Source organism: Mus caroli, unplaced genomic scaffold, assembly GCF_978045245.1.
Source record: "Mus caroli unplaced genomic scaffold, Mus_caroli_1 scaffold_12, whole genome shotgun sequence".
NCBI classification, from domain to species: Eukaryota; Metazoa; Chordata; class Mammalia; order Rodentia; family Muridae; genus Mus; species Mus caroli.
In genome coordinates this window covers 46,650,805-46,662,440 of record NW_028227267.1, presented here as the reverse complement: position 1 = coordinate 46,662,440, position 11,636 = coordinate 46,650,805, and the positions used below count along the sequence as shown (strand labels likewise).

The 11,636-nt window shown below is 43.7% G+C and overlaps 1 protein-coding gene and 1 pseudogene across 1 annotated transcript; one reads left to right on the top strand and one right to left on the bottom strand.

Moving 5' to 3' along the window:
- Nucleotides 1-220: 220 nt before the first annotated feature.
- Nucleotides 221-751, bottom strand: LOC110288463 (angiogenin-3-like). Its single transcript, XM_021154805.2, has one exon. The coding sequence runs from the start codon at nt 749-751 to the stop codon at nt 263-265; it is 489 nt and encodes a 162-aa protein (XP_021010464.1). The 3' UTR covers nt 221-262.
- A 2,954-nt stretch (nt 752-3,705) lies between these two features.
- On the top strand, nt 3,706-10,678 carry LOC110288464 (non-secretory ribonuclease-like; annotated as a pseudogene).
- The last annotated feature ends 958 nt before the right edge of the window (nt 10,679-11,636 follow it).

Genomic DNA, 11,636 nt, shown 5'->3' with positions numbered 1-11,636 from the left:
TCTCTGTGTTCCAGTCCCTTTCCCCTGGGGTACAGCAAGGAGAGAAAACAGGAAAAGCTAAATTTACTGGAAACTAGTGATCTTGCAGACTGAGTCTTAATGGTTTTTGAGATATCTTTATTTCTGTGCATTATAAATCAGGAGACATATGTTTCAGATAATTCATTTTCTGGCCACTGACAGTGAATGCTGAACCAGTGATCATGGTTGTGAGGGGAGATAAAAAGAAAACAGAGCTAGGCCTGTGCCAAGGGCCTGCTGTCTACGGACTGATAAAAGACTCATCGAAGTGGACAGGCCAGCCATCTTCACAGCCAATAACAATATATCTGAAATCTTTAAAGGCGTTGTACTGGCATGGAGGCCGGGGAGACCTTCCTTTGTGCGTGCAAGTGGTGACCTGGAAGCGAGAATTGCTTATTCTAAAGTTTACTCCATAAGGGCTTCCATTCTCTCCACAGATGGCCTTGATGTTGTTCTTGGTGTCATGGATAAAGGTGTTGACTTCTTTGCAAGGCGAGGTTAGCTTTCTTTTCTTCATCATACTTTCGCAGTATCTGTAATCTCGGCCCCTTGGCTTGGCATCATAGTGCTGAGTCAGGAATTTTAAGTACCTGTAGTCATCCTGAGCCAGAGTGGGAGAGATCACAACCAGACTCAGCACAAAGAACCTGGGCTCATCACCATCTCTTCCAACAGGGATTCCTGCCAAGGGCAAAAGAGCATTGGTGGTCAGGCCATAGAAATACATTCTAACTTAGACTAAGTGGGTGGAGACTTTCTTCTCTGAAAGAGCATGTTAAAGGAGGGTCCTCAGCTACCTAATTACATCCTTGCCTTGGCCTTCCTAACTGACTCCATGATACAGTCATCTTCCTTTATTCCTTAGGTTCACCTCCATAGTATAACAAAAATCTATATACATTCTTAATTCATCTATTATTTAACTTGATAACAAACGTTACACAAATCCCTATTGGGCCCAAAACTGTGCTAGATCCTAGGGCACAAAGACCTTTAAGATATACCAAGGGCAGGTGTAGTATGTGTCAGTAAGGCACAGCTACTTAGGAAACAGAGACAGAAGGATTGCTTGAATTCTACTCTAGCTTGATATTGTAAAAGATTCTGTTTTGCTTGTTTGTTTGTTTGTTTGTTTGCTTGCTTGCTTGTTTGGGGGGGTAGGGTAGGGTGGGGGCAAGGGTCAAGGAAGAAGAAAGAAAAACAGAAATGCACAGAACAGAAATGTGGCATCCATTGGGGAGGCATGGGGTTTCCTGAGGCAAGATAGATGATAACACAGGAGCTGAGAGCCATGAAGAATGACTTGTGGGGATCAGGAACACAGAACAGCCCATGCCCCAAGGCTACTGAGATGGGATTCCAGGCAGTCACTCAGTTCCACATCAATGAGGAAAGCTGTAGAGAAGATCACCTTGGGATGAAGGGTGCAGGTCTACTTCTCCCAGAGGGCAGAGTTGTTATGCAATGCATAGGAAGAATGGAAAACATTGTCTGGTACCTGATGTGGGTCTAGAAGAGGCTCTTACAGAGAAAAATGGGGAACTCAAGCTTCATCTTCAGAGTGGTCTACTTCAGAGTCTCTTTGGATGATCTGAGATTATATTTGCTAGTGTCTCCTACATTTGTAATACTGCTAGCATAGGCAAATGATCTTACAGCGCGGTAAAACAAAACACAAAACAAAACAAAACTGAGATCTCTTTCTAAAGGCAAGGGACTTAAAATTCCCTGTAAGATCTTTCTGAAGAGGGGAAGAGAGAAGATTCCTACCATCACCTCCCCAGAGTTCTCAGCTTACCCTGTGCCACACACATCTGCCTATCACAGGCCATAGGGCCAAGGTGTCTTCTTCTGGAGTTTGACTTTCTTATAGACGTTTTTCTATTAATTTTTTTATTTTTTTATTAGATATTTTCTTTATTTACATTGCAAATGTTATCCTCTTTCCTAGTTTCCTCTCTGAAAATCCCCTATCCTCTCTGGGTATATGCCGAGAAGTGGTATTGCTGGATCTTCTCTTATGGACTTTTAAAATGTTATTTCTTAGGAAATTTGTAATTTTGAGAAAAGGGGGATAACAGGGAGATATCAAGGAATTTCTGATCATATCCCTAGTTCTTTGGAGAAAATATAAAAAGATCATCCTGAGATATAAAAACCCTCTTCATGGTGGGGCTGCAGAGATGGCTCAGCAGTTAAAAGTGTATATTACTCTTCAGAGGGCCTGAGTTCCGATCCCAGCACCCACACTAAGCTGCTCACATCCACTGGCAGCTCAGGCTCCAAAGATCTAGTGCCTCGGGCCTCTGTGGGTGCCAGGAACTCTCTTAAACAAACCTGCTCACAGACACTCATGCATACACTTAACTTAAAATAATAAAAATAAAACTTCTAAAAAGGTCACCACAAGGAGGAAATGACCAAGTAAGTAAAAAGTTGGACTCCTTGACAAGCACTTGTATTTTGGTGCTGTGGAGGTAGAAACACAAGGATTCCTACCAGCCAGCATTGTAATTGGTGAGGTTCAGGTCCCAGAAAACATGGTACATGGCTTCTGAGAAACCTGCACCTCCACACAGAACCCCATCATATCAGATAACCTTGAGTGCCCCCACATTTAACAGGAAAAATCAGCTTTTATGTTTTGATTTTCTGTTTTGTTTTACTTTGAGACAGGGTCTTGCTATGTAGCCTAGGCTGGGTCCAAACTCTTGATCTTCCTTAAGAACTACCACACCTAGTTTATGTGGTTCCAGGGAGATGGAGGCAGGAGAATTGTCAGTTCAAGGTCATCCTGGGCTCTATAGCCAGTTCAAGGACAGCCTGGGATACAGGAGACCTTGTCTGTAAATAAATAAATAAAAAGAATGTTGCATCTTTCAGCCAGCCTAAGGGAATGTTAGTTAAAGAGAAAATCAGCCCTAAGTAAGTTTTGTTTTGTTTTTACCCTGCATTTTGTTTTTCAGTTGCATTAAGTTTACCATTAATTTTATTTTGTGTTTCCCTCATGCGTAGGTCGGAACATTTTACTTTTACCGTGTGTGTGTGAGCATGTACACATATGCGCATGTGCAGGTGTGCACGTGCTTGTGTGTTTGGGTGTATGTGCATGTGCAAGTGTATTTGTGTGTGATGTGTGTAGAAGGTCGAGGTCCTGGCCCTCAGCCTATAATCTGGTCAGTAGTGTAGGATCAGGAGTATAGCTTGGAATCTAGGAGGCTGGAGGTTTCAGGCTCTACTGAGTCAGAGCAAAAGCAATAATGTGGAGGATCCTAATGCTAAGGCTATCATAAAGCAAACACTTACCAGCTATCGGGTTTCATGGCCACTGTTTTCAAGCACACCATGTGATCTTAGGGAAACAACCATTTACCTGTCCATACTTCCTGCTGCTCTATAATCTACAGCTGAGAGGGATCTGTATTCTTTACTTGAATCATAGTGCTGGCTTCACAGCAGACTCTCAATCTCTCTCTGGTAGTTACCTTCCTTTTTCTCTTTAGGCCTATGCTTTACCATCCATAAATGAGAGGGGTTCCAGCTTTGAAAGTCTATGGTTCTTACTAAGCTAATGGATTCTTTACCGGTTTCAGGAGCCAAATCTAGCAACACTGGAATTGGAGTGACATATTTATATAACCTTAGTGGATGGTACAAGGTACCAACTGGAAGAAATCGGTGATGGGTGACCTTGGTCCAGTCTCACCGAAATACATCTTCCCTGAAGGATCTCTGGGTAAGCCAAGCCTGTGCACCATGAACACTACACAGGGGGTGTTTTATCCTAAAAGTCACTTGCTATTTAGGCTTTGAAAAGTCTCAGGCCTATGTGGCCAGGAAAGGGGTTACTTGTTTCTAATTTGCAGAAATTCCACATTAATTTTTACCAACTTACCCAATGCAGTCTCTCATTATGGTTTCTCTAAAACACCCAGGAAGCAACTTCCAGCAGAACACCTCAACCACCAGTGTCTCCTGTCTACTCCCTTGACTGTCTCACTGTGTGTTTAACTCTAACACTCCCCTCAAAGCCAGGCAAGGTATAATTGTGAGAAAACAGGCGAGAGTGGTATTGTTAGGGAGTGCAGGTGTAAATCTGCCATGGCCAGAGGTACTGAACCTTAGTCGCATACACAACAGTGACTGTCATTCGGATTTCTGCAGTGGAATAGTTCTAGCTCTTGTGCAGTCTAGTTTACCCATTCTTAACCTGGTAGTGCTCACAGGAATGGACCTCCTCCTTTTCTCTGGGTTGGCAGTGCTTTGTAGCCTAGACATGTATAGCAAACTACCTGCAGCAGGGGTGGCAATGTGATGAACACCCTTTTCCTAGGTACACTCTTGCTACTTTGTGTATTCTCTGTGTATCCTCTCAACAGTCCAGCCTGATGCAACACCTGATGCCTGGTCTTCCTCCTCCTCTTTCCTCCTTTCTTCCCTCAACCTACCATCTTTTGATCTTGGTTCATGTTCCACTTTGTTTTTAAAGAGCATCCATATTTTTTAAAGGAAAGAAGAGAGGAGAAAGTACTGATGAAAGCACTTCCTGATTTGGGGTTTTCTTTTTCTTTTTGGAGACAGGCTTTCTCTGTGTAGTCCTGGATGTACTGGAACTCACTCTGTAGACCAGGCTTGCCTTGAACTCAGAGATCTGCCTGCCTCTGCCCCCCCAGTGCTGAGATTAAAGGTCTTGGCCACCATCACCAGACTTGGGGTTTTTCTTATTGTTCCTGCCAAGCCACATGCTTGTTATGGAAGGAAACACGGCAGATCACATGCCCTTCTGCAAATGGATTCCTGCACCTTTGGGGGCTTTTAATCACAATTTAAGAAACCCTCCTATATCTCCATCTCCTTGCTCAAAATCCAATTAATTTCTTCCCAGATACAAACCACACCAAAGGAACCTGTTTTCATTTTAAATTTTGACTCTCGCTTTTTTTCTTTTTAATTTCAAGAGTTTGGGTCCAGAAAGTGTAAGGGGGGGGGGGTGTAATCAGGTTCACTAAAATAGATGAACTGCTAGAAAGAGCTCAGAGGAAAAGTAGCAGAGAGTTGAGGACCCACAGGGAAGAATCTTACAAAAGCTGGCCGGCTTTCCTCCAACTGGGGATGAGTCTAGCTGTGTGCTCCTGGAGACAGGGTTCTGTGGTGTCAAGCTAGAGGCTCCTCACAGGCTGGTAATACATAGTGCTCATATGACAGGGTGGGGAAAACCTATCTAAGGATCTCTACTTTGGAAGAGACTTGTAAACCAAGGACACTAATCACGGACAATGAGTCACTCACCTTTCCCATGAGCATGCCTGGGTCAAATAGTAACCACCTGGTGGACCACACATTTTTTTTTTCAGGGAAGAGAATGAGTACTTCCTGGGTTCATCTTCCCTCCATTCATTTGCAGATAACAAAATATGGCTACTCAACCTCCTGTTCTTTAAAGCTGTCTACATCTAAGCATTATGGGGACCATGTACAGAAGGAATTATGGATGTCTGCTCTGCTTATGAAGTAATGCCAAGATCGAACAATAGACAAGCCACAGGGTCAGACTTTGAATACCCAGACACTACACAGCAGGATAGTGAAGAAGTCTATGAGAATTGTTCTGATATATACATCTTCAGGGCTGGACAGATATATCAGTGGTTGCGGGCACTTACTCAGGCTCAGTTCTCAGACCCACATGGCAGTTGACAACCATCTGTAGTGATGCCTTGGTCTGTCCTCCCCAGGCATCGCATATGCATGGTACACAAACATACATGCATATATATATATATATATATATATATATATATATATGGCATGATTGCATTATTTTAGCTCTTTGTTAATTTCTAGATTTTCCTCCATCATTGTGTAGATATTTGTGTGTGATTTAAGCTGTACTAATTTCTAAAAGCAAAAGTAGAAAAAAATAGAGCTACAGGTTGTTAGAGGAGTAGGGGTGGAGGCAAGGGCAAAGCATCTCTCGCTGTGTGGGAACTGTGCTGGGGATGTTTGAGGTGAGTCCAGGCACAGTGAACTAGAGCATCAGCTGACTCGCTGTAGCAGGAGGAGGAATACAGCACGCGAGCATCTTCAGACTCCCTCAGCAAGGCTGGTCCTCTGTGTGGCAAGAACGGGGCTCTCTCAGAAGACAGCAAAGATGCAAGCAGGCAGCTTTGGGGCACTGACTTGCAGGCATGCTCACACCTGGACTTGGGAACACTCGGAGAAGACTATACTGAAATCAAGGACCCACAATATGGTCCGGATGGATCTGGATTTACTTAGGTTGGTGTAACCTCTTTCTTCAGGCTGTCAACATTCCTTTGAGTTAGTTAATCTCACTGTCTCTCCATTGGGTGGATCCTTTCCAGAGAAGAATATTTGCTTACTTATTTCGATATTCATCAACTGATCTAGATCCTCTAACCACGAAAAGCTTTCTGGGATTCTTTTTAAAGGTTCAGAGATGCAAGATTTGGTAGCAGTTATTAAAAAACTTGATCTGTAGTCCGAGCAATCTTTGGCTATGGGCGCTGGCAGATAATTCCCCTGGGGTCTGATGAGTCATTGGGTTATTGCAATTGACCCACAAGTGTTCTACTCTTGCCTGCAAAAAGTTCTAAAATCAGCTAATTTGCCTTCTCCAATGAGCTTTTGTTCATGACCATAGAGTACACTCTAGGAGTGTAATTTCTTTAAAAATCAAACCCTTAATTCCAGCACTTGGGAGGTAGAGGCAGGTGGATCTCTGTGAGTTTGAGGTCAGCCTGGTCAAAGGAGCTAGTTCTAGAACAGCTAAGGCTGTGCAGAGAAAGCCTGTCTCCACAAACAAACAAGCAAACAAGCAAAAGCTGCCCAGAATGTGCACATGCCGATGGATACACTTCCTAAGAACTGGGCCTGACAGCTTGAGGAGGAAGAGTGGCTGGCATGAGGACTTGGAAAGAGGCCAAACCTCAACACTTTCCAGCTTTGTTGAGGCACAGCCCAGCTTGAAGGTCCCCTTTGTCCTTGTCTGCTCCCTCTCCCTCCCGCACTCAACCAAACTGTGAGCTGAAAGGAAATGAGGCTGGGGATGTGATAAGATGACTCAGCTGTTATAGCCTGGCTTTGGTGTACTAGAGTCTCTTGAAAGGGAGACCTAGTCACATATGACCAGGCATCCATTAGACAAGTGCCAAACTTTTTTCTGACAAATGCCAGCACTTAAACTACTTCAGATGTGCAGAGAAGGATAGCACTCAGGGTCTTTAGGTTGAGGCCACTCTACTGGTATCCAACCTGGCACGGAAAAGCTCAGTGTGCAAGCATACAGATGTGGAAGGACTGAGTTCTAGAGTCACAGCCTCTCATTGTTAGGAGAGTAGGCAGTCCATTGCAAAACCCAGATGGCCTCATCAATCCCCAGGGGGATACCAGCCAACTCCCATAGCCAGAGGAGACACATCAGTGTGGCCCTGTTTTGATAAACCACCAGAAAACAGAGGTACTACAACCTCACCCACAGCACACACACAGACACAAAATCCCCTAGTCTGACACACTAACTTGCTCAAACACATCAGATTCCATTTTTAGAGCAATGTCAGAGTGCCAGGAGCAGACAGAGACTCTCAGCAGTCAGGACTCTTCCCGGAAGTCGATGGACCTTCACCCAACAACTCAGGGGATTTAGAACCTGTTCACATCTCTGACAAGAGGCCAGGGCTCTTTGTAAAATGGATTTGCCCAACTTGGCATATATTTAAACAGAAATGGGTACTTAAAAAATTGTAGTTTATGAAGTTGCCAGGAAAAACTGTGTGTGTGTGTGTGTGTGTGTTTTGTGTATCAGACCCAGGACCTCACATATGATACATAGACTACCATTGAGTCACATCCCCAGTCATGAATATTGTATCTTTCAGAATTTTTAGTTCATATAAAACAACTACCAATTTAAAAAAAAAAACGTGTTTATTAAAATGTTTAACCTCCTGAAAGCCATCCTACTTTCCTGGAATTTTTGTCTGTCTCCTCTCCAAGCCAGTAATATCCATGAGACATGAGGCATGAAATTCTTCTTCTAATATTTCTAGTGTTGGCACATTCCCCCTTTATACAGAGTGTGTATGTTTGATTCTGTCCTTAGGGCTCATTATAGAGTAGAAGGCATGGGGACGCTGTGAGATTCCTTTACAATGCTAACATACTACTCAACCTGTAACAGAAGTAACAACTAGAAAAGGAAAGCTCATGGGAGGGCCCCCTGTGGAGTGGGGGCTCCCCTGGGTCAGGGAGAATAGGAACAAAGACCTGATGACATGTTTACATTTCCAAACAAGACACAAATTAAACATTTACTTCCCAATATACTTGCTTTTGTATACTTGTAGCCACTCTGAAAATAACTGCTTACAGAGAGTGCTCTATACTCAAATGTACACACAATGGAAGATCTCAAGATGTTTTAACCAGCCTGCATGGTTATAGATTTTAGGTTTTATAGGTGATTCCCCCAGAGGTTCTTTTATTGTTGAGAATAGCTTTTGCAATTCCCGGATTTTTGTTAATTCTAGATAAATTTTCAAATTGCCCTTTCTAAGTAAGTGAAGAATTGAGTTGGGATTTTGATGGGAATTGCATTGAATCTGTAGATTGCTTTCGGCAGGATAGCCATTTTTACTATATTAATCCTGCCAGTCCATGAGCATGGGAGATCTTTCCATCTTCTGAGATGTTCTTCAATTTCTTTCTTCAGACACTTGAAGTTCTTGTCATACAGATCTTTCACTTCCTTAGTTAGAGTCACACCAATGTATTTTATATTTTGTCTTACAGTAACTCGGACATCTTAGATAAATTGGTATTCTCTTGAGGGTCCATGATGTAAAACTAGACCATTAGTACTAGCTCTGGAGCAAACTGAGCTAGATGGAAATGTACTAAGGAATCTGTTACAGGAATCAACCAGAAACATACTATTCCGTTTGCTGTGAGTACAGTTTTGAGTTATTGTTTGTAAATGCATTTTTAAAGTTTGTCTTTTAACTTTAACATGTGTCTGCACTTACATGTGCCATGCCGGTACAGATCCTATAAAACCAAACACATGTCTGATTCCTGTGGAGCTAGAGTTATTGGCAGTTGTGACCTCTGGGTGCCAAACTGGGGTCCTCTCGAAGGGAAGAAATCTGGAAGAGGGGAAGCTCTCTTAAGCACGGACATTTCACCCATCCCTAAGTATTATTTGTTTGTTTGTTTGTTTGGTGGGGTTTTTTTGGTGGGGGGTTGGATTTTCGAGACAGGGTTACTATGTATGTATGTATAGCCTTGGCTGTCCTGGAACTCACTTTGTAGACCAGGCTGGCCTCGAACTCAGAAATCTGCCTGCCTAAGTATTATTTTGACTTATGTGTCTCTGTGTGTCTGTGCACATGTGTATGAAATTGCCAACGGATGCTACTCAAGCACACCAGATGTCCTGGAATGGAGCTACAGGCAGTGGTAAGCCAGCCAGCATAGGTGCTGAAACCAACCTTGGGTCCTCTAGAAGAGCAGCAACTACTCTTAAGCAGTGAGCCATCTCTGCACACACCAACATCGTATGATTTTAAAAATGAAAGACAGAAATATAAGTGTCTCATGATTCTAGCTTTCTAAGACTTTGTTTCTAAATGTGTAGCCAAACTAAAAGAAAACTTGATCTGTCCATTATTCAAACCCAGTCATGAAGTCTGCAGGAAATTGAAAGGATTTCTATGTAGAGTTCAGATTCAGACTTCAAACTACCTGCACAAGAGGACTTGGAATTTGATTCTTACAATGGAGCCAGCAGCACCATGGCTTGGCCAAGAGCAGTAACAGAAGGCTGGCTGTACAAGCAGACAATGTACCAATCTGTGGGTTCTGCATGTTGAAGACTCTGAGCCACCAGTTCCACCCACAGAGCCTGCTCTATATCTATGGACCCAAGTGGAGCTCACCCATTATCTCTGAATTCCAGTACAACCAGCACTCAGTTCCACAGGATCCATAACACAGACTGGGTAAGACACCGACTCTCTAAGCCTGGAACAGGAGGGGCAGTGATGGGACAGTGTCCAAGAGAAGTCGGACGATGGACCCACAGTGACAGCAGAGGCCCTTCAGGAAGAGAGAAAACTGAGGTAAGTTGGGAGTAGTCACTTCTCTTCTGTTTTCACAGGAATCCTGACTCTGAATCTGCCTGAGTTCAGTCTTTGTCTCCTGCTGCTGCTAGGACTTGTCCTAATGCTTGCCTAAGGCCAGCAACCAACCCTTCCCCAGAAGTTTTACACTGAGCCTATCTAGAATAGCACCTACCCCGATGTGATGATGCAATATAGGTTGTTAATAGGTATAGACTAAGATGTAAGGACATAGATACTGTTCTTCACACAAGTTGTGCTGATGTTGTTGATGTGTGTGGTCATCCAAATATCACCTGCAACAACTTGACAAGAAAAAAAATTGTCATGCTACTTCATTTCTGGTATCTATAACTTTTTGTAACCTCACTACTCCGACAAGAATATATACACAATGCAGATACCAAAGGACAGGTTCAGTGAAGTACTACAGAGTGGCCTGAGAGAACAGAACTCCACAGGACACTCCCAACTATCCAGTGGTTCTGGTTCACTTGGATGGGACATTTTAGCTCCAGTGCCAGCACTTTGTACTTTCCCTCATCTGCTACTGCCAAGATCATAGTAGTGAAAAACCAATTCCTCTGTCTGTGCTCTATATCAGCACCTGTCCTCATGAAACCTGTCACTGACTCCCTTTAATTCAGCTGCACAGATCTTTTCTAATCAACAAACATTTTTGGCATGCTCATCTAGATTTCTGGTATCTCTGTGTCTGATAGGGTGGAGAAAGTGGAAGGGGAAGACACATACATACAATGTGTGTGTGTGTGTGTGTGTGTGTGTGTGTGTGTGTGTGTAGAGACAGAGAAAGACAGAGAGAGAGACAGAGAGAGAGAGAGACAGAGAGCAAAGACAGAGAAAGAAAGATAGGGCCTCTTACCAAATGAGGCACCTTCCCAGTCCCTGGAAGCAAAAGTATCAGAGAAGAGAAGGATGTCTTTCCAGAACATCTTCCCTGAAGTTTCTCTGTGGGAATGAAGTGGCTGGCAGAGGAAACCCAGGAATTGGGGTCTCTCGGTGAGGCTATTCCTTGCCCTCTCCTGCAGAGCTGTCCTTAGAGTTCAATTGTGAGATCATTCAACACAAACCAGGAAGGACAGGTTCCAAGATAGGGGAACTGGATTTCATACAGAAAAAGGATGAATAATGAGAGGTCCTGCCCTGACTCCTGAGGACAGAACTGTAGTCAGGAATTACTTTCAGACAGGGAGGTGCCATCCCTTTAAGGACATGGGTGAGCTGGGCATCACCAGATGTGGTCATGAGCCTTCCTGGAGTGTCAGATGTAGAGTGGAGCAGAGGGGTGACATCCTCAGGTCCACACCTCTGACTGTCAGTCTGGACCCCCAGCTTCCATTTTGCTGTTCCTTCCTGGGCTCCCATATGCAATACATGGCCTCTCCTGCCCACTGGGCAGTGGTGATACTTCCTGCTCACAGTCAGGGCTGCACAGAAGCCACTCCTCTA

Bases quoted from the DNA above. Each gene is read 5' to 3' on its own strand.
- LOC110288463 (XM_021154805.2), bottom strand. From the start codon at position 751: ATGTATTTCTATGGCCTGACCACCAATGCTCTTTTGCCCTTGGCAGGA.